Source organism: Gopherus evgoodei, unplaced genomic scaffold (genome assembly GCF_007399415.2).
Source record: "Gopherus evgoodei ecotype Sinaloan lineage unplaced genomic scaffold, rGopEvg1_v1.p scaffold_33_arrow_ctg1, whole genome shotgun sequence".
NCBI classification, from domain to species: domain Eukaryota; kingdom Metazoa; phylum Chordata; order Testudines; family Testudinidae; genus Gopherus; species Gopherus evgoodei.
This window is the reverse complement of record NW_022060005.1, coordinates 3,062,162-3,084,366: the sequence shown is the minus strand read 5'-3', so window position 1 is coordinate 3,084,366 and position 22,205 is coordinate 3,062,162. Positions and strand designations below refer to the sequence as shown.

Sequence of the window (22,205 nt, the reverse complement as noted above, 5' to 3'; positions counted from 1 at the left end):
GTTTACTTGTTGAGAGACCTGCCCGGGACTGGGGCGACCCTGTGTCCTAGGGCACTCCCTCCCTCTATTGCAATTGCTGGAGAAATAATAAAGTATTTAATTTTGCTGCACCCAAACAAAAAAAGCAAGAACTAAGTTTTTCTCCAACAATTTGGGGGCTCATCCGGGATGGCAACACCTACTGAGACACAGGCAACTGCTACGGATTGTTCCCCTTCGAACCCCATGGCGCCACAAAAACGGTATAAGACCTTTTGAAATCTCTATTGGGGTGTCGTCGGACTGTCCGTGGGGCCTTCTGTCTCTGTTGGGCTCACGCTATCTGAACTTATTGACTATGCAGCAAGATCAGATGCAAAGTGGTATTGGGAAAAGGCCCCAACATGGTTAGTTTATAGCAGTACTGGGAAACTGCTTGGTTGGCCAACAAGGTAATGCATAAAAAATGCATTAGGTAATGCATAGGTAAATGCCTTAGGTACACACTAGTGCTGAGGGGCTTTTACCACCTCAAGAGGGGTTGTCATACCGCCTCATGGTATTGGGTCTGAACATAAGGTACAGATGCATTGTGGTATTTGGAAATAAAGGCCTTGGGGTGTGTGTGTACACCAGTGTAAGTAACTGTTACCGAAAAATGCCCAAAGTACCCTGTAAAGCAAAAGCTCATGACCAGAACTATTCTAACGGAAGCCCGGTAACTAGTGAATCTTTAAAAAATCCGACCCACGGTGGGCTGACTCGGCCTGGCATCTAACCATTTCACTGAATGCAATCAGAGTAAGCAGCGCCGTCTCCCTGAGACTAGCCAATGCTTTTTGCTGAAGAAAAATGTAGGAGGGTCATGGCCATCCTTGTTAGCCTCTCCTGTGTGAGTACCCTGTAGGAAGAGACCCTTAGTTATGTGCCACTAGCGCAGACAGGGCATCCCCCCCGTGTGTGTGTAATTAAAAAATGGGTAGGGGACAGTCTAAGCATTCCAGCTCACCCCCTAAGGGTATCTCATCTTATTTCATGTCTGTACATTATGGTCCAACAACCTGCAGGTATTTAGACAATTGAAATGGATGAGGGGAAAGCAGTGGACGTGTTATTCTTCAACTTTAGCAAAGTTTTTGATACAGTCTCCCACAGTCTTTACACATGTAAAAATCCATCTAAACAATGCCCACTTGTCATAAACAGATAGCTAAGGGTTAATGTCTCTTTCACCTGAAGCACCTGACCAGAGGACGCACCTGACCAGAGGACCAATCAGGAAACCGGATTTTTTCAACTTTGGGTGGAGGGAATTGTGTGTCTGAGGTCTTTGTTTTCTGGCTGCCTGCTTTCTCTGAGCTTTGGAGAAGTAGTTCTGTTTTCTAATCTTCTGTTTCTAAGTGTAAGGACAAAGAGATCAGATAGTAAGTTATATGGTTTCTTTTCTTTGGTATTTGCATGAATATAAGTGCTGGAGTGCTTTGATTTGTATTCTTTTTGAATAAGGCTGTTTATTCAATATTCTTTTAAGCAATCGACCCTGTGTTGTGTCACCTTAATACAGAGAGAACATTTGTATGTATTTTTTCTTTCTTTTTGTATAAAGCTTTCTTTTAAGACCTGTTGGAGTTTTTCTTTACTTCAGGGAATTTAAGTCTGTACTCACCAGGGAATTGGTGGGAGGAAGAAATCAGGGGAAATCTGTGTGCGTTGGATTTGCTAGCCTGATTTTGCATTCCCTCTGGGGAATAGGAAAGTCCTTTTTGTTTCCAGGACTGGAAACGGAGAGGGGGAGTCACTCTGTTTGGATTCACAGAGCTTGTGTCTGTGTATCTCTCCAGGAGCACCTGGAGGAGGGGAAGGGAAAAAGGATTATTTCCCTTTGTTGTGAGACTCAAGGGATTTGGGTCTTGGGGTCCCCAGGGAAGGTTTTTCAGGGGGACCAGAGTGCCCCAAAACACTCTAATTTTTTGGGTGGTGGCAGCAAGTACCAGGTCCAAGCTGGTAACTAAGCTTGGAGGTTTTCATGCTAACCCCCATATTTTGGACGCTAAGGTCCAGATCTGGGACTAAGGTTATGATACCACTAAAAGATACCTTCGATCTAAATAAAATCATACATCTAAAAGGAGCTTTTAATCACCAAAAAACCTCTGACAGCGTAAGCAATTTATCTACTGAAAAAAAAATGCTAGATCCCACTGCATTGCCTTCCCAGCCTCAGTGATATTCAATACCATCTCTCTCAGTAACTTCTGGGTCATAGAACTAAGGGCGGAAATGACATGTAACTCACCCACTCCGGCCTGTATTTGGGTTAGCTGCACCCTAGAAATAAGGTCGGTAGCCTTCTCTAGTTGACCCATTTGCTCATCATGTTCTTGGTTCTTAAAAATATTCCAAACTGCTGCTGCACTGTTGGCCCCATCCCATAAGGATCCAGTCAGGTCCCTTTTCTCTCTAGAGGAAATAACCCAGGACCTCTGTTGTGCTAATCTAATGGCAGCCTCTTGTGAACAATTTGGATATGCAGAGGTGATCTGGAAATTAGATAAGGGCAATGTAAACTTAACAGTCCCTAGTGTAATGTTGATTACAGTCCATCAATATTCCGCTACATCTCTCTTTGGTGTAGGGTTATACTACATCTGTTGGTTGTATACCTTTATATATTTCCGGGTGACATTAATGTTAATAGCATAAGAGGGTGTGTATTGCAATAAGGTACAGGTTACATTATCAGTCACTGGAATGGTTTCAATACAGGTAAAATTTCCAGTGGCAGAACAAACTCTTTGGGTATTCATTTGATCATTCACTAATTGGGTAATTGGAAAGGAGGGAACTGTGGGGATCGTGCTTGGGACTGTGGGGTTGAATGGTGGTTTGGGTTTCTTCCAGGGGCAGGGCTTTGTGCTTATGGACAAGTACCTTGGGGATGCACTGCCCTCCCTAATTGGCTTTCAGATTATGAATACCGAAAGCGCCTTGCTACCACAGCTGTCACCCCTACTAGCCCCATAACCCTTGCCATCACCTCTGTAATTTATCCAGATACAAACAAAATTGTATACTCTAATGAAATTCATTGGTCAAGACCTTCCCATCTTAGTGACCTATTAGAATATTGCTCAGAAAGATTAAAACCCTATTAGGCTCTAAGGGGCACTATAAAAAGTGCTTTTCTTTCAGTGTTTAAAAGCAAAAGTTAGTAGTAAAAAGCCATCAAAATTCTGGTAAAGTTTATTACATCCCTTTTAAGGTAAAAATCTTTAAGCTGTAAATAGCTTTAAATCCAGAAGCAAGCCAAAAAGCATTTGTATTAATGCAAATTATCTAACTAATAAGGTAAAAGCCACTAAAACCTGGGCTGCCTATAAAACAAACACACAAAAAATATAAAGTAATTCCTCTGTTTTGCCTAAATTTGTCTTTGGCTCCATGTCTAGTTAGCAGTCGGTATCAAGCAGAGTACCCCGAGGGTCGGTCCTGGGGCCGGTTTTGTTCAATACCTTCATTAGTGATCTGGAGGATGGTGTGGACTGCACCCTCAGCAAGTTTGCAGATGACACTAAACTGGGAGGAGTAGTAGATATGCTGGAGGATAGGGATAGGATACAGAGGGACCTAGAGTTAGATTTCCAGAAAGCCTTTGACAAGGTCCCTCACCAAAGGCTGTTACATAAATTAAGCTGTCATGGGATAAAAGGGAAGGTCCTTTCATGGATTGAGAACTGGTTAAAAGAGAGGAAACAAAGGGTAGGAATTAATGGTAAATTCTCAGAATGGAGAGTGGTAACTACTGGTGTTCCCCAAGGGTCGGTCTTAGGACTAGTCCTATTCAATCCTATTCAATTTATTCATAAATGATCTTGAGAAAGGAGTAAACAGAGAGGTGGCAAAGTTTGCAGATGATACTAAACTGCTCAAGATAGTTAAGACCAAAGCAGACTGTGAAGAACTTTAAAAATATCTCACAAAACTAAGTGATTGGGCAACAAAATGACAAATGAAATTTAATGTGGATAAATGTAAAGTAATGCACAATGGAAAAAATAACCCCAACTAAATATACAATATGAAGGGAGCTAAATTAGCTATGAGTCAACAGTGTGCCTCTGTTGCCAAGAAGGCTAACAGCATTATGGCCTGTATAAGTAGGGGCATTACCAGCAGATCTTGGGACATGATCATTCCCCTCTATTCAACATTGGTGAGGCCTCATCTGGAGTACTGTGTCCAGTTTTGGGCCCCACACTACAAGAATGATATGGAAAAATTGGAAAGAGTCCTGCAGAAGGTGACAAAAATGATTAGGGGGCTGGAGCACATGACTTATGAGAAGATGCTGAGGGAACTGGGATTGTTTAGTCTGCAGAAGAGAAGAATGAGGGGGGATTTGATAGCTGCTTTCAACTGCCTGAAAGGGAGTTCCAAAGAGGATGGATCTAGACTGTTCTCAGTGGTACCAGATGACAGAACAAGGAGTAATGATCTCAAGCTGCAATGCGGGAGATTTAGGTTGGATATTAGGAAAAACTTTTTCTCTAGGAGGGTGGTGAAGCACTGGAATAGGTTACTTAGGAAAGTGGTGGAATCTCCTTCTTTAGAGGTTTTTAAGGTCAGGCTTGACAAGCCCTGACTGGGATGATTTAGTTGTGGATTGGTCCTGCTTTGAGCAGGGGGTTGGACTAGATGACCTCCTGATGTCCTTTCCAACCCTGATACTCTATGATTCTAACTACCTTCCACTGACTGACTGTCCCCACAAAGCTGGGGCATGGAGGGCAGGGTCTTGTCTCCATCCAAAGTCTCCCTGGCCACAAGAGGAGATGAGGGAGGAAGCTGGGAGCAAATCAAGCTGAGGCAACAGCGCCCACACCCCAGCCACTGAAATACTCCAGGCCCTTGGGGCAGGTTAGCACATCTTGCTGGTTCCTCTCTCATACACAAATGGTCCTCTGAGCTGAGGGTGTTGCAGGGAAGGGAGTTACTGTGAGACATGGAGGGGAGCATCACCTTACTGGAAATTGGCTCTTGTCCCAGGGCCTCTGGCAGGGAGTTTGTGACATCTGGTGGCTCAGGCTCTCGGCTCCTAGGCAGTGAGGGGTGGAGCAGGACTGGGTGGTAATTAAAAGAGAGGGGCTGGCTGGCTGGGAGTCAGGATCCTGGGTTCTATGTCCAGCTCTGGGAGGGGCAATGGACTCTAGTGGGTTGGGAAAAGGCTGGGAACCAGAACTCCTGGGTTCTCTTTCCACCTGCACCACTGGCCCCTCTGCAACCTGGGTCCCTTGCTCACTCTGGGACAGTTTTCCTCTCTAAACATTTCACATCATACCCGTTCCTAATGGGATGATAGTTTCTGTGTATTTTTGGTTTAAAACTTGTAGAAAAGGAGAGAGGGGGAAAAGACCAGAAAAAAACTATACATTATTTCTCTGTCTCAAGCGGGAAAAGCTCTACTTCCCACTTCTCTCCCTATCTCCCCACACCAGTAGTCTCCCCTCAGCCAGATATGCCTTTCACCCCAGATCAGCCCCTGCAAACCCCAAAGCCCTCCAGCTCTGCATTTACACTGGCATAAGTCTTGGACACTTCCACAAATGTGATGAAAATATTTCCCCTTGGAGGTTCTTCCTGCCAGCTAGGTTCCTGTCTTAGGGCTTGTCTACATCAGAAAGTTGCAGCGCTGGTGAGGGAGTTACAGCGCTGCAACTTAGGAGGTGTACACATCTGCAGGGCACCACCAGCGCTGCAACTCCCTGTTTGCAGCGCTGGCCGTACTCCCGTTTTGTCTCGGGTGTAGAGGATCCAGCGCTGGTAATCAAATATAGACACTTACCAGCGCTTTTCTTGACCTCCGTGGAATAAGCAGGTATCCCAGCATACCTGAGGAAGCCTCTGGTAATCAAGCTGGTCTCCTTCCCCGGCTTGCTCTCGCGTTCCCCGAACCCCGAGCAAGCAGGTCTCCTTCCCTGCGGTTTGCAGGGTGGTTCGGGGAACGCGAGAGCAAACCGCGGCGAAGCTGGTCTCCTTTCCCGGTTTGCTCTCGCGTTCCCCGAACCCCCCTTGAAGCCGCCCAACAGCGCTGCAGTGTGGCCACATCTAACACCACTTGCAGCGCTGGTTGCTGTAAGTGTGGCCACTCTGCAGCGCTGGCCCTATACAGCTGTACTAATACAGCTGTAACAACCAGCGCTGCAAAATTTTAGATGTAGACATGGCCTTATTAGTGGGAGCCTTAAAGAGACAAGAGAGCCTGACACTAATTAACATTGGCCTCCCCCACCTTGCCCTAGGAGGGGGTGGCTATAAGGAGACTCCGGGAGGCAGGGATTCTGGGGGGCGCGGACTAAGGATTTGGCTGAGGAATCCTGAAAAGAAAAGGGACGTGGCCCCAGGGAGCTCGAATCCCGTTTGTCACCAGCCCAACGTAGGAGTGCCCACCAAAGGGGATAGCACTGATATAAACTAAACTGATTTAAAGACAGATTAGGAAGAGGGCTGCATGGAAAGTGAAGGAGGGAACTGGCGTTCACACAGAAACAGGGGTTTACCGCGCTTTACGTTCACACCTTTAGCTAATCTGGTCTGATTTCTCAATTAAAACCAGTACAATGGCTGCCGGTGGCCCAGCAATGGGAGGGGCTGCCTCTAGCTTGTTCATTTCACTGGTTGCTACCGCAAGAGGGCCCTGCTTATTGCTACATGTGGGGACAGGCAGGGAAACAGCCCCGGCTTGTTTGCTGGCTGTTGAACTTCCTGGGTCAGAAGCTACTGCTGCTCAGTCTCCATTGTGAGCCGGGGGGAGCCCGGGCGAAGCAGCTGCTGATCCCCCCCGTCCCAGCCAGGGGGATTTTCTGCGGGGGCTGGAGCTAGCCCCGGGCTCTGCCGACACCAGCACCTGAGCCGGAGCCTGCAGGTGAGGGGCGAGACCCGGAGGAAGGGCTGCGGCCGGGCAGGAAAGTGACTCTGCACCAGCGGCCGAGGGAGGCTCAGATCTCGGAGCCCCTGGGACCCTGCCCCCTTGTCACTGTACGGAGGGCTGGGAACTGAGTTAATAGCAATTCAGCTGCTGCCTGTGTGCCGCTCCGGGGAGGCAGGCCAAGGAGGCAGTAGAGGGGAGAGGAAAGGGATTGGGGGGCTCATGAACAGAGCCCCAAATGTCTCCCCCTTTTATCTCTATTGGGGTGGAGTTGTCGGGAAGAGGGGTAAAAAATAGGGGTGGAAAAGTGTGAAAAGTGTGTGGCATCTGATTGCATCATCTCTGCGTAGGGAGGGGGGAAACAGAGGGGAGGAGCACTGGGATTTATTCCTTGCTGAGAGGTCCCTTCAGACTGCACGATGATGGGGAAAGTCTCCCTGTATTAAAATTCTGACAGGAACGCGTTTGATCCATCAGACCGGCCCAGGGTCTTTGTGTGAATGTTTCCATGTGACCCCCCCCCTTTCTTGTGAATATCGTGACACCCCTGAAAAGACCCATGCGAGGGGCCCCATGTGGGAAGGATTGGGGCCCTGGGCGTTTTTGTAATCTGATTTGCTGGCTCTAGCAAGTGGCTCCTGAACATTCAGGTTGGCGGGGGGGGGGGGATATTTGTGCTTCAAAATATCAGTGTTTCTCCAACACACTCATGTTTTCTTATACTGGGGGAGGGGGAAAGGTTTGGGATTTAGGCAGAACCAATGTCATCTGGGTCTCCCTCTTGGCCTGGTCAAGACATCTTAGACTCATGGGGATGGCCCAGGGATGTAATGGTGGATCCCAGGAGACACGATGGCGTAGCTTGCTCCTTCCTTTTCTTTCAGTCAGCCATTGTTGTGCTTGCACTTCTTCCCAGAGCCTTTTCTTTTATAGACCCCCAAAGGGAATGACGGATAGACTAGCCCATCCACTCACCATTTTATCTGCCGGCTGGGCCTACTTTTCAACACACCAATGTTGGTTCACTTATTTCTGGTCTCTCACTTTTCTTGTTTACCAAGCATGATCTTAACACAGTCCTTGCGTAATATCAAGAGGCCTTTTTTTGTTCTGTGGACTCATGCAGTCTGTCTATCTGACTCCCTTTTACACCTATTCCCATTAATATCTGTTATTGCTCACTGTCATGGTTCATTAACGTTCACTCCCTTTTTACAGGTGAGCTCACAATTAGGGTAAATTTGTAGGCTCAATTATCACAACACCTCTTCGGTTCCCATGGAGGCTTTCACCCCATGGAGTCCCAAAAGCTCTGGGTAAACATCCTTTGGGAGGGTTGCTTCTCACTAGGACTGCCTCTGAAGTGGGAAGGTGATGGCTTTCTATTCTGGGGGTATAGACATTTCAAGAATCCTCTAGGTCCTCCATCCACCTAGCACTCCTTTGCTTTAATCACCGCTCCTCAAATGTTATAAAATCCTCTCGGGATTTAGTTCACATCTGTTCGCTTCTTGAAACTGCAGGAACTTCTGGGTTTGGAGGAACATAACTTCCACTGAGCAGCAGCAGAGAGGAAAAGCCAGTTCTTGCCTCTGCCTGGTCTCCACGCTGCTGGGGGAAATGTCCTGCCCTAGGGACAGTGTTGGGGGATCCCCCAAAGTGTCTCCTTTGATTCTGCTCTTTCCTAGAGTTTGCTTCAGAGATTTGTTTTGTTAGTGGGAGGGTTTGAAAATGTCCTAGTGGGTTTAGTCCTGTGGGAAGGGCCAGGTCTGCACTGTAATGAAGTGACCTTTTTCCCAACATTGCAGAGTCCAGAGCATCTGCCTGCAGGGAAAGAGCTTGGGGTGTGAAATGGACTAACACTCCTTATGGACCCTGCCCCATCGCCCTTCTCATGCTGACCGGCTGCAGAATTGCATCCACATTTCGTTCCAGATCAGGAGACGGGGCAGGGAAATGGCCTCCACGCAGCTGGTGCAGGATGCAGCATGGCTCATTGAGGTAGGGGATTTCCAGGGAACTGCTGAAGGGCTTGTTTTGGGGAGGGGCAGGTGGGCAGGAAATAGAGGGAGGGAGTAGGAGGTGTGGACAAGGGGGTGAAAAATCTGCTGGCACTTCTTAAAACTGAGGGGGAACGTCTACTCTGCCCACTGAGGTTGCTGGAATTCTTACTGGGATGCTGTCCATGGACTGTGCTTAGGGGCTCCATCTTTTGTCTGTCTCTATCTGGTTGCATTGCGATAAGGTCTGAAGCAGTCTATGTGGGGATCTCTGTTACGCTGCTCCCCAGGAGCTTCCCATTGCCCCTGCCCTCAGTGAATAACTTCCATGCAGCCTCTGCTACTGCTGAGTTTCTCAGGAGAGAGTGAGTTTCTGATCAGTTTCACAAACACTCACAGAGCTCTGAAGAGCAGCCTGGAACTGACCAGCAAAGATGTCTGCCTCTCGGCATACTGGAGAAGGCTGAATCATTTTTTATCCTCCAGACTGGTTGGAAGAGCATTCCTTTTTTTAAGCTTTTGGAGTGCTGCAAAAATTTGTGCTGCTGCCCAGGGGAAAAGTCCTCGTTCTCTGAAACTTTTCTCTGTGCTAGGGAAGATCAGCTGCACTGGGATAGCAATACTGGCAGCTCCAGCTCCACACACTGGGCTTGAAGGGGCTTTAACAAGATTTTTAATTACACTAAATACATTGGTAATGCACATTGGAAAACATAATCCCAACTATTCATATAAAATGATGGGGGTCCAAATTAGATGCCAAACCACTCAAGAAAGATCTTGGAGTCAGTGTGGCTAGTCATTCGGAGGGATAGCTCAGTGGTTTGAGCATTGGCCTGCTAAACCTAGGGTTGTGAGCTCAATCCTTGAGGGGACCATTTAGGGAACCTGGGTAAAAAACTGTCTGGGGATTGGTCCTGCACTAGATGACCTCCTGAGGTCCCTTCCAACCCTGATATTTTATGATTCTCTGAAAACATCCACTCAATGTGCAGTAACAGTCAAAAAGGTGAACAGAATGTTGGGAATAATTAAGAAAGGGGTAGATAAGACCAAAAATATCATATTCCCTCTATATAAATCCATGGTACATCCACATCTTGAATGCTGCATACGGATTTGGTTGCCCCATCTCAAAAAAGATATATTGGAATTGGAAAGGTTCAGGAAAGAGCAACAAAAATGACTAGGGGTATGGAACAGCTGCCATATAAGGAGAGATTAATAAGACTGGGACTTTTCAGCTTGGAAAAGAGACAAGTAAGTGGGGATATGATAGAGACCTATAAAATCATGACTGGTGCAGAGAAAGTAAATTGGGAAATGTTGTTTACTCTTCATAACACAAGAACTAAGGGTCACAATTAAATTAATAGGCAACAGGTTTAAAACAAACAAAAGGAAGTGTTTTTTTCACACAACGCAGTCAGTCTGTGGAACTCTTTGCCAGAGGATTTTGTGAAGACTATAACAGAGTTAAAAAATAAGTCCATGGAGGATAGGTCCATCAAAGGCTATTAGCCAGGATGAGCAGGGAGGTAGAACCATGTTTTCAAGTGTCCCTAGCCTTGGTTTGCCAGAAGCTGGGAATAGGCCACAGTGAATGGATCACTGGATGCTTACCTGTTCTCTTCATTGCCTCTGAGGCACCTGGCATTGGCCACTGTCGGTAGGGCTAGATGCACTTTTGGTCTGACCCAGTATGGCCCTTCTTATGTTTTTGTGCTACTTTCAGATCCACATCATGGACTTCTACCACTCAAGCTAAAGAAATAATGCCATTTGCTGGGGCAGTAATAGTCTAACTTCTCATGGGTCTGCCACTAACTAGTGGTAGGAGTAGACTATTACCTTCTTGTGGACCAGCTACTAGAAGGGTGTATCTAATGTATTGAACAGAATAGCAGGAGCAGACAGAAATTCATGTGATGCTGGTGAGTTTTAACTGCTCCCAGGCTCTGTAGAATGACTCTGAAATGGATGAGGTTTTGTTCTGCTGCTATGGGGGAAGTGCTGAGCAGCACAAAGGGGCTAAAAATGCCTATTGGGAGGAAACGGGGCAGCATCTGTGCCCCATTTGAATTCATCCTCTGAGCCAGACAGGCCAGGAACTTCTTGTCCTTTATGATAAGAGCTTTAATTTTTCAGAAGTTCCCCTTGCTTGCCAGGGAAAGTGTCCTGCTCTTTGGGGCCAAGGGGGATCTTTTTTTTCCAGCCCTGCCTGTAACTGAGTTGAGGTTGTTGCTGAGACGACAGGTTTTAAGCGGCGGGTTGTTGTTGGTTGTTGATATAGATGCCGGTGACCTTCGAGGATGTGGCTGTGTATTTCACTGAAGAGGAATGGGCTCTGCTGGACCCCACTCAGCAAGCCTTCTACAGGGATGTCATGCAGGAGAACTATGAGAATGTGACCTCGCTGGGTAAGGATTCTTGTCCCCTCGGGTGTCAGAAGCTTGGAGGCTGAGGGAGTCATAGAATATCAGGGTTGGAAGGGACCTCAGAAGGTCATCTAGTCCAACCCCCTGCTCAAAGCAGGACCAATTCCCAACTAAAATGTCCCAGCCAGGGCTTTGTCAAGCCTGAACTTAACCTCTAAGGAAGGAGATTCCACCACCTCCCTAGGTAACCCATTCCAGTGCTTCACCACCCTCCTAGTGAAAAAGTTTTTCCTAATATCCAACCTAAACCTCCCCAACTGCAACTTGAGACCATTCCTCCTTGTTCTTTCTTCTGGTACCACTAAGAACAGTTTAGATCCATCCTCTTTGGAACCTCCTTTCAGGCAGTTGAAAGCAGCTATCAAATCTCCCCCCTCCCCCATCTTCTCTTCTGCAGACTGCAGGGTTGCCCAGAGGGGGATCAAGTGGGGCAATTTGCCCTGGGCCCCGCAGGGATCCCCACAAGAGTTTTTTGGGGCCCCTGGAGCAGGGTCCTTCACTTGCTCTGGGTCTTTGCCAGCAATTCAGCGGCCAGGGGGTCCATCTGCTCCAGGACCTGCCGCTGAAGTGCCCTGAAGACCCACAGCAGGGGGTCCTTCCACCCTGGGACCTGCTGCCAAAGTGCCCGGTCTTAGGCAGCAATTCGGTGGGGGGGGCCACCGCTGCCGAAGACCCCAGGCCCCCTGAATCCTCTGGGTGGCCCTAGCAGACTGAACAATCCCAGTTCCCTCAGCCTCTCCTCATAGGTCTCTCTGAAGCACTCAGGCTGGCTTCTGCTTGGGGGTGGGGGGTTGGGTCTTCTCTAGTTCCTTAGGTGTCAGTGTGATCAGCCCCAAAACCCATATGAGGGGGGGTGTCCCCTACACACCCTTCTGTGGATTAATGAGGACTGAGGATCGTAAAGCCTCCTTAGGTCTCATCCTGTCCCTCCACCTTGAAGGAAGGCAGGGTTGTGTCGATTTTCAGCATCCAGGCCTAAGTTCTAAATGTATGGAGGGTTGGGGCTTCTGCCCTGCTGAGACTGTTTTTCCCCCTCCTGATGCATCATCATGCCACAGGATTTCTCCAGGTTCTTCCTGTCTCACCAATTCTTCATGCTCCCCGTCTTGATTTCTCTGGTTGGAAACAAATTTCTTTAAAGCAGTTCAGCCTCTCGGCAATCTGTGGTATCAATTTCCTCCCCTTCTGACTTGTCCTCCCCCACTAGGGCATCTTTTCTCCCAGTAACTTGACATAAAATCCCTCCCAGGTTCCTTTAATCCTTTTGGCTGCGTAGCCAGGGTGAGTCCCAAATTGTCCTCAGCTAAGTCTCGGGGTATGTCTACACTATGGGATTATTCTGATTTTACATGAGCCAGTTTTTTAAAACAGATTGTATAAAGTCGAGTGCATGTGGCCACACTAAGCACATTAATTCGGCAGTGTGCGTCCATGTACCGAGGCTAGCATCGATTTCCAGAGCGTTGCATTGCGGGTAGCTATCCCATAGTTCCCACAGTCTCCTCCGCCCATTGGAGTTCTGGCCCAATGCATGGTGGAGCAAAAACAGTGTCGTGGGTGATTCTGGGTAAATGTCGTCACTCAATCCTTCTTTCGTGAAAGCAATGGCAGACAATCATTTTGCGCCCTTTTTCCCTGAATTGCCCTGGCAAACGCCATAGCATAGCAACCATGGAGCCCATTTAGCTTTTTTCACTGTTACCGTATGTGTACTGAATGCTGCTGACAGACGCGGTATTGCAGTGCTACACAGCAGCATTAATTTGCCTTTGCAAGGTAGCAGAGACAGTTACCAGTCATACTGTCTGCTGCTGTCATGGGTGCTCCTGGCTGGCCTCGCTGAGGTCAGCCGGGGGCGCATAGACAAAAATGGGAATTACTTCCCAGGTCACTCCTTTCTTTATGTTTTGTCTAAAAATAGTCAGTCCTGCCTAGAATATGAGGCAAGTCTACTAGAGAGCCAGAGAGGACAGCTGCTCCGGAGCCCCAGAGATCCCGCAGAAATAATGAGCTGCATGCCATTCTAGGGGGGGGCCCCTGCAACAACCCCACCCGTTGTTTCCCTCCCACACCCCTCCTGGGCTACCATGGCATTATCCCCCCATTTGTGTGATGAAGTAATAAAGAATGCAGGAATAAGAAACACTGACTTTTTTTAGTGAGATAAAATGAGGGGGAGGCAGCCTCCAGCTGCTATGATATTCCAGGCAGGACATCTCCATTACTCATTAAAGGGTGAGGGGGGAGAGGAGCACAGCCTCCAGCGGCTATGATGAGGATGATTACCAGTCCTATTGCACCATCTGCCAGGACTGAATCTCCAGAACACAAAGCTTAAAGAAGGGCATGACCAGGAGTCATTCCCATTTTTGCCCAGGCGCCCCCAGCCGACCTCACCGAGGCCAGCCAGGAGCACTCACAGGATGATGACGAGGATGGCTATCAGTCATATTGTACTGTACTGTCTGCCACCGGGGAGGGGAGGGGAGAGAATGCTGCTGTTTAGCGCTGCAGCACCCCGTCTACAAGCAGCATCCAGTAGACATACGGTGACATAGAAAAGAGGCGAGAAACGACTTTTTTCCCTTGGGGGGGGGTGTGTGTAAATTGATGACATATTCCCTGAGCCACTGGTGACAACGTTTTTGACCCTACAGGCATTGGGAGCTCAGCCAAGAATGCAAATGCTTTTCAGAGACTGCAGAAACTGTGGGATAGCTAGAGTCCTCAGTCCCCCCTCCCTCCATGAGCATCCATTTGATTCTTTGGCTTTCCATTACTCAACACAGTGCTGTGTTGAGTCTTTGCTGTGGCCTTCGTCTATCACAGCCTGGAGATTTTTTTCAAATGCTTTGGCATTTCGTCTTCTGGAACAGAGCTCTGATAGAACAGATTTGTCTCCCCATACAGAGATCAGATCCAGTATCTCCCGTACGGTCCATGCTGGAGCTCTTTTTGGATTTGGGACTGCATGGCCACCTGTACTGATCAGTGCTCCACGCTGGGCAAGCAGGAAATGAAATTCAAAAGTTTGCGACATGGCAATATCGATTTCAGCGCTACTTCCCTCCTCAGGGAGGAGTACAGAAATCTGTTTTAAGAGCCCTTTATATTGATATAAAGGGCTTAGTTGTGTGGACGGGTGCAGGATTAAATCGGTTTAACACTGCTAAATTCAGTATAAATGCGTAGTGTAGACCAGGCCTGAGTCCAGCATCTAAGCTTGCTCATCTCTCCTGGGTTTGGCTTTATTTCTAACACAGAAACCTTAGCCTGAGCTTCCCCGACAGCTTGAGCATTCCTAGTGCTTCCCTCCAGGACCCCCTGCCTCCCAGTTCTCTCTCCCTAGAGGCCACTCCCACTACCAAGCTGCCCGAGCCCTGGTGAGTGAAAGGGTTCAGCCAGTGGCTCCGTGCAGGGTCCCAACACCTGCTCCCATGCTGCACATGCCAGGAGCACCTCCCCCATCACAGGTTGTGTTAACCTGTGCAGTGGTTGTGGCAAAGGGGCCTTCCTTTCTGACTTGGGGCTCTGGAACATTACTACAATACAGCGCAAATAACTTGGCACAACATTAGTTAAGGTTGCTTCCATCCGTTAACTAAATGATTTAGGAAATACAACGTTAGGGATCAAAAAATTGCGAAGTCAAACGCTCTGATGTTAGGAAATGCCTGAGCAGTGTTTATTCGGACCGCTTAATGCAGGCCCCTTCTGTATGTGCATTATAGTACAGCCTTTAACATGCAAAAGTGAAAAGATTTGGAAGTGACTTGCCCAGCAACACACACACTTTGTGGCAGAAGCAGGGATAGAACTCCACATCTCCAGGTGGCATTTGACCACCTTAATCACAAAACCATCCATCCTCTTCTGCAATCCTCTGCCTCATTCACATCAAATCTTCTAGCATTCTGCAGTAAATGAGGCAGACAATACTCCTTCCCTACAAAACTGAGCAGAAGTGGCTTGTGCACCAAATGGACTTGGATAAATAAATTAGTCTCTTTAGTTACATGATCCTATATTATCATAATGCACAAGGGGGGCAAATTAAGGTTGCATGGGCATTGCTCATTCTTGGCACTTTCCGACTTGAGAGTGCTTGACTTGGCAACTTTTTGATTCTCTGAATCCTTCATTTTTGTATTTCCTAAATTTTTATGCTTTAATTTGTTGGTGTGAGCAGCCTTCACTAATGTTAAACTTAAGAAAATTAAAAAATACTTAGATTTTTTTTTTTAAAAAAAGAGTAGGCTTGGAAGGATGAGATTTTTACCAGTAAATGCTGTCAAGTGTTTTCACTGTACGCACAAACTGACCAAAAAAAAAATCATTGGGAGATCGGCAAAGTAAGAGTGCTGCTTGAGAATTTTAGTGCTTGTATATTTTGACACATGACCGTGTGTGTGTGTGTTAACAGTTATAAAGCTTTCTTTTTTAATCTCCATATTTGTCATTTGTCTGTTGCCCACACAATTTCTGGCAACTGTGAAAATTTAAGTGGATAAATTGAAAAATATATGCTTAAAAATAAACAGTGATATTATCCTTTGAAGTTTATACTTAAAAACAATCAAATTCAGCCAAGTCTACTTATGTACAACTTAAATGCCAATAAATGTGTACATTCATTACTATTATCTTTGTGGAGCTCCATAGATTATATATAAAATATAATATTTTACTGCAACGTCTAAATGACTTGCCTCAAAACAAAAACAGAAAGCTGAGTAGGAACCCCTATCTGTAAGAGAGTAGACAGTTGAGGTAACTATTCATCCCAGATATTCTATGATTCTATTCAGAAAGTCACATCCTCCCCCCCGGCCCCAGTTGGTAAAAACATGTAAACTGGTGCTTCTCAACTTGTGGCCCAATCAGCACACAGCTGCAGATCATGTGATATCCTCAGGGCCATGGCAGGGGCGCGGGTGTATATTTGTGTGGATGTGGCCCGTGTAACACCTAGGGAGTCACATGTGGCCCACAGTGGTAAATAGGTTGAGAACCATTGATGTGAACAATGTACATGAAAAAGAGCAGTCATTTTTGTATCTTACTTTCATGAAACTCTTTTGTTGAGGAGAGTAACCAACAATTACCCTTTGGAAAAACAGTGTAACTTACCCCAGGTGACATGGCAGGAACTCATCCAGAGCCAGTGTGCTTTCATTACAGCTCCGCCTGGGACCCTTCTTTTTAATGAAGTTGTTACCTCTGATGACCATAGTTTGCCATGGCAGCTGTTGTCATGACAACTAGGGTCCTAGTGACTTGGGTGGCAAATGTGCACTGGGGAAAATGGGATTTTCTGGTGGTCCAGCTTTCCCGAATTTCGTTCATTTCACCCCCACCCCACCTCCAACATGCAGATACAAAATACACAGTGGAGATGGTCCCATACATGAATTGTTCAAATTCCCTATGGCACAGTTGCAAAAATAAATGCAACACTGAGGTACAAACCCTGTCAAATAAAAAATTCTGATGCAGCCTTAACTACAGTCTTGCTGCTGCAAGACCTTAATGTTTAGAGGCTGTCACTGGGGAGCAAGACTAATGCCCCAGCTTTCTCCAGAACTGTCTCTGCACTCTCTGGACATCTGAATTCCACAAATGCACTTTTTCTGACATCTAATCCCCCTGAACGGTTGCATTCTGCTCCCTTCTCTTCCTTACTGTGCTGAGTTCCACTAGCTCATGCTCCTTGGTCCTGACTTCCCTAGGACTTTCTCACCATGTCTGAGCCTATCTCTGTCAGTCAGAAGTGGCTACAGGCTGCCTTCCCCTGTGGCTGGAGTCTCCTCTTTCTGGGACATAAAGCTGCCTTATCAGTATTTTGAGATGGCCTGGGACCTGCCTCCCTAAGAGAGAAGCTTTCCCTGGGCTATAGAGCCAGGATTGCAGGCAGTGGGGTGCCTAAACTAGAGCCCCATTTGTACAAGAGAAATGTAGTAAGAGGAGGCCCTGAGATAGTTGTTTTGTTTGAACCAACATGTACAAGGTGGCACCTTACTGTATAGAGGGCTTGTACCTTGCTACGTAGAGGGGTTGTACCTCAACACGTCATGGGTCAGGCCAGGTTATAGTGGAGGGAAACTCTGGAAGGGATTCTTTCCTGGTTGGTAGACTATTAAATAAGAACCCTCTCTTCCAGAGATTTGGCTGTACTTGCTCAAAGTAGGGATTGCTAATGGAGGAGGATTTAACTGGGCATCCAGTGGCTTGGAAGGATGTCAGAAGGATTTTACTGTTTTGAATGGGCTAGCATGTACATTTGAATCTTTGTTACCCACATTGATAGAGTGAATTATCTTCCCTGGAGCAGGATTTCTGATTTCCAAACCTGACGTGATCTCACAGCTGGAACAAGGTGAAGAGCCATGGGTCCCAGATATCCAGGAGTCTGAGGAAAGCGGGATCCTAAAAAGTACCCGTACAGGTGAGGATATGCTTAAACTAACTTATAAAGCATCCATCTGGGATTCCAACAGCGGCCCCGGGAGCGCCCCTAGTTTTCCCCTTATCTCACCCAGGTCAAGACTATGCCCAACAGGTGCCATTTCCTCATGGCAGACATATCACATGGCTTCCCTCCATCCTGGCAGTTGCTCACTTCCAGTTGAATGTTCTCATGGGATGCAGATGCAGAATTGGTCCCATTTTTCCATCTCATTGGGGGATGGGTTTAGTGAGATTTGCATCCTGATATTTCAATCTCCCAACAGCTATTTAGGCTTGTTTCACCCTTTTCCCCATGTCATAACTATAAAGGGAAGGGAACAGCCCTCCTGTGTACAATAGTTTAAAATCCCTCCTGGCCAGAGACACCAAAATCCTTCTACCTGTAAAGGGTTAAGAAGCTCAGGAAACCTGGCTGACACCTGACCCAAAGGACAAATAAGGGGACAAGATACTTTCAGATCTTGGGTAGGGGGCAGGGGAGGTTTTTGTTTGGGCTCTTTGTTTTTGGGGTTGTTCGCTCTTGGGACTAAGAGGGATAGGATATCAATCCATGCTCTCCAAATCTTTCTAAACCAGTCTCTCATATTTCAAACTTGTAAGTAACAGCCAGGCAAAGCACGTTCGTCTTATTTTTGTTTTCTCAACTTGTAAATGTTCCTTTTTGCTAAGAGGATTTACCTCTGTTTGCTGTAACTTTGAACCTAAGGCTAGAGGGGGTTCCTCTGGGCTTTATGAATCTGATTACCCTGCAAAGTTATTTTCCATCCTGATTTTATAGAGATGATTTTTTACCTTTCTTTCTTTAATTAAAAGCCTTCTTTTTAAGAACCTGATTGATTTTTTTTCCTTGTTTTCAGATCCAAGGGAATTGGATCTGGACTCACCAGGAATTGGTGGGGGAAAGGAGGGGTCATGGTTAAATTCTCCTTGTGTTAAGATCCAAGGGATTGGATTGGTGTTCACCAGGGACTTGATGAAGAAGTCTCTCAAGACTATCCAGGGAAGGGAGCTAGTATTTGGGAGTGGTGGTAGCAAAACCATATCTAAGCTCATAATTCAGTTTAGAATTTCACATACAGGTCGTCATCTGCACTCTAAAGTCCAGAGTGGGGAAGGAACCTTGACACCCCAGCACAGGAAATTACTCATGTCTGGATTCTCTCCCTGTCCCAGCAGGTGACTGGATGGTGAATGAGAACGAGGAGGAGAAACCTTCACAGAAAGCTCCTAAACAAGTAGAGTTGCATGGGATACTATTGGGAAGATCCATAGGAGATGCTCCTGCACAGGGAGAAGCTGGTGGGAGTCAGCTTGGATCAAAGGAGCAGAAGAAAAAGTACTCAGGGAAGGGACAGAGCAAATCCACTCCCCATGAGGGTTTTTCCAGAGACATCCACAAAACCACAGTCCAGCAGACTGGAGAGATGCAGAAAATATGCCAATACTGCGGGAAAATCTTCAGCTGCAACTCACACCTCACTAGACACCAGAGAACCCACACAGGGGAGAGACCCTATGAATGCCCCATCTGCAGGAAAAGCTTCGGTCAGAGCTCGCACCTGATTGTACATGAGAGGATCCACACGGGACAGAGACCCTTCAAGTGCGACGAATGCGAGAAAAGCTTCAATAGCAGCACGCGCCTTGTTGGACATCAGAGACGCCATAGGAATAAATTCTCTAAATTCCCTCTGTTGGCTAGTGCAAATACTGCATTTCCCAGTTCCTTGAGTATCCAGCTACCTCTCTCTGAGGTCAGGGGGCAGCTGCACATGCCTCTGGTCTGCTCAGTGAATCTCTGGCTCTGCCTCCAGTAGCAAACCCCAAGTAGAGGAGGAGAAGCCCCAATCAGTTTTTCCCCATTGCTGCACTGCCAGGTGCCAGCGAGGGTGGGGTAGAGGAAAGAAGAACCTAGCTCTCTTAGCAACTCCCCTCCCTGGACTTGGATCTCTTTCCACTAACCAATTCCTTGAACTAAGCCACCTTTCTCACACCAGAGACTTCTCTGCTGGGTCTTGGGCTGCCCCCTTCCCCCTTATTGGAGCTATTTCTGGTGGGGTGGGTGTCCTGTAGGCCCTTCCCTTGTAGACTTTGGGAGGAAACTAGGGAGTTCAAATGCTGGGGACTAAGACTTCTAAACTTTTTAAGGTCAGAAGGGACCACCATGATCACCTAGTCTGACCTCCTGCATGTTGCAGGCCACAGAACCAGTCTTCCAACAGTCCCCTAACCTCTGGCTGAGTTACTGCAGTCCTCAAATCATGCTTTAAAGACTTTCAAGTTACAGACACTACTGTTTACACTAGTTTAAATCTGCAAGTGACCAGTACCCCATACTTCAGAGGAAGGCAAAACCTTCCCAGGGTCTCTGCCAATCTGGCCCGGGGAGAAAATTCCTTTCTCACTCTAAGTAGGGCAATCAGTTTGACCCTGACCATGTGGATAAGACCCACCCACCAGACACCTGAGGAAGAATTCTCTAAGTCCATCTTCCCCATCTAGTGTCCTATCATCGGATGTTGGAGATACTTGCTGCTAGCAGTCACAGATCGGTGACATACCATTGTAGGCAGCCTCATCATAGCATCCCCTCCATAAACTTATCAAGCTCAGTCTTGAAGCCAGTTAGGTTTTTTACCCCCACTTGGAAGGCTGTTTGAGAACTTCACTCCTTTGGTGGTTAGAAGCCTTCATCTAATTAATTTCAAGCCTAAATTTGTTGAGGGCCAGTTTATATCTATTTGTTCTTCTGTCCACATTGGCACTTAACTCCTCTCGCTCCCTGGTGTTTAGTCCTCTGATATATTTATAGAGAGCAATCATATCTCCCCTCAGCCTTCATTGAGTTAGGCTAAACAAGCCAAGCTCTCTGAATCTTTTCTCATAAGGTAGGTGTTCCATTCCTCAGATCATCCTAGCCGCCCTTATCTGCACCTGCTCCAGTTTGAATTCATCTTTCTTAAACATGGGAGACCAGAATAGCACACAGTATTCCAGATGAGGTCTTACCAGTGTCTTGTATAAGGGTATGAACACTTCCCTGTCTCTACTGGAAATCTCACCTGAGGCATCTTAGGACTGCATTAGCCTTTTCCACATCACATTGGTGGGTCATAGTCATGCTGTGATCAACCGATACACCTAGGTCTTTCTCCTCCTGTTACTTCCAAGTGATGTATGGATGAAGTGTAGAGGAAACCATGTTTTTGAGCAAAAGGAAGATGGTGGGCGGGCAGAAGGATTTGAATCGGCCAGTGATATGGGGCTGAAACTTGAGAACACTCTATGCTAGTTGGTTATAGTTCGTTACTGCACAGAGGAGCTGTGGGTGGCATGAAGAGAACAAGGGAAGGTACCTTGTGCTAGGCAGCGCAGGGCCTGAAGTTAGTCTGCAGTGATCGGACGATCCCTGAAGCTGTCAAACTCTTCTCTCCGAATTCAGAGTTGCAGCCTTAGCCAGTTTGCTGTTTCTGATGTTCAGTTGAGACCACATCAGAGCACAGTGAACTAAAGGGGTAACTAATGAATAACCTGGGGCTCTACCTAACTGGGAATCTTCCAGAGAAATTATAGATCAACTTTAAAGTCCTTCTCTGTGTGTACTATGGAATTTGCAACAAATTAAATCTGTAGAGGGTGGGAGGGGAGGACTTTGGCTTATATTTATATGAGGAAATACCTAAGTTATTTCAATAAGAGCAATTATTCTGATTCCTCTGAATATCTACTTTCAGAATGGCTGTTGGTCACAGTCACTGCCCCTCAGAACTTCTCAGTGCCCTTGAGGAGGACTACAGCTTTTGCTGACTAGTATGCAGAGAAGCTGTGGCTGTGAGAATATGCTGCTCATGGAATGTGATGAACGAGGTTATTGTTTCTTTGCTGTACAGAGCCTCTTTCAGGGGAACCCTTTGCTCCCTCTTCCAGATCCGTCCTGAGGTCACTCTTCATGATGCCTCTTGTGATTAATAAAATTTGTATATTTAGAAACTGGTTGCAGTCTGATTTTTCCTCTTCCCCTCCCACTACTACTACCCAGCAGTCCTCTTCACTTGTATACTCTGGTGCTTTCATTACAGTGGTATCCAGCTCCTTTTCTCCCCTCATATGTTGGCTTTTCTTTCCTTTGTGCCTATACTTTCCCCCACCATCTCAGACACACACACATCCCGGCACATGCACACCTCTGTGCCTAAAATGCTCCTCTACATCTTAGGCTACGTCTTCACTACCCGCCGTATTGGCGGGTAGCAATCGATTGCTCGGGGACCGATATATCGCATCTCATCTAGACACGATATATTGATCCCCGAATGCACTTATATCGATTCTGGAACTCCACCAACTCGGAGTTGCGGAGTCAACATGGGGAGCCGCGGACATCAATCCCGTGCC

General features: G+C 46.9%; 2 protein-coding genes across 4 annotated transcripts in view; both read left to right on the top strand.

Annotated features, from left to right (window-relative positions):
* Positions 1-6,712: 6,712 nt before the first annotated feature.
* Positions 6,713-22,205, top strand: part of LOC115641028 (zinc finger protein 436-like) — a 34,309-nt gene continuing 18,816 nt past the window's right edge. For 2 of the 3 annotated variants that reach the window (XM_030544142.1, XM_030544140.1), the window contains exon 1: positions 6,714-6,901. The gene's annotated coding sequence lies outside the window, so the exon portion shown is untranslated. Of the gene's footprint in view, positions 6,902-22,205 lie in introns of all 3 variants that reach the window. The other variant, XM_030544137.1, reaches the window with a different exon arrangement.
* LOC115641032 (zinc finger protein 251-like) lies at positions 11,290-20,678 on the top strand. Its single transcript, XM_030544146.1, has 3 exons — positions 11,290-11,324; positions 17,674-17,787; positions 18,984-20,678. The coding sequence occupies exons 1-3, from the start codon at positions 11,291-11,293 to the stop codon at positions 19,625-19,627; spliced, it is 792 nt and encodes a 263-aa protein (XP_030400006.1). The 5' UTR covers position 11,290; the 3' UTR covers positions 19,628-20,678.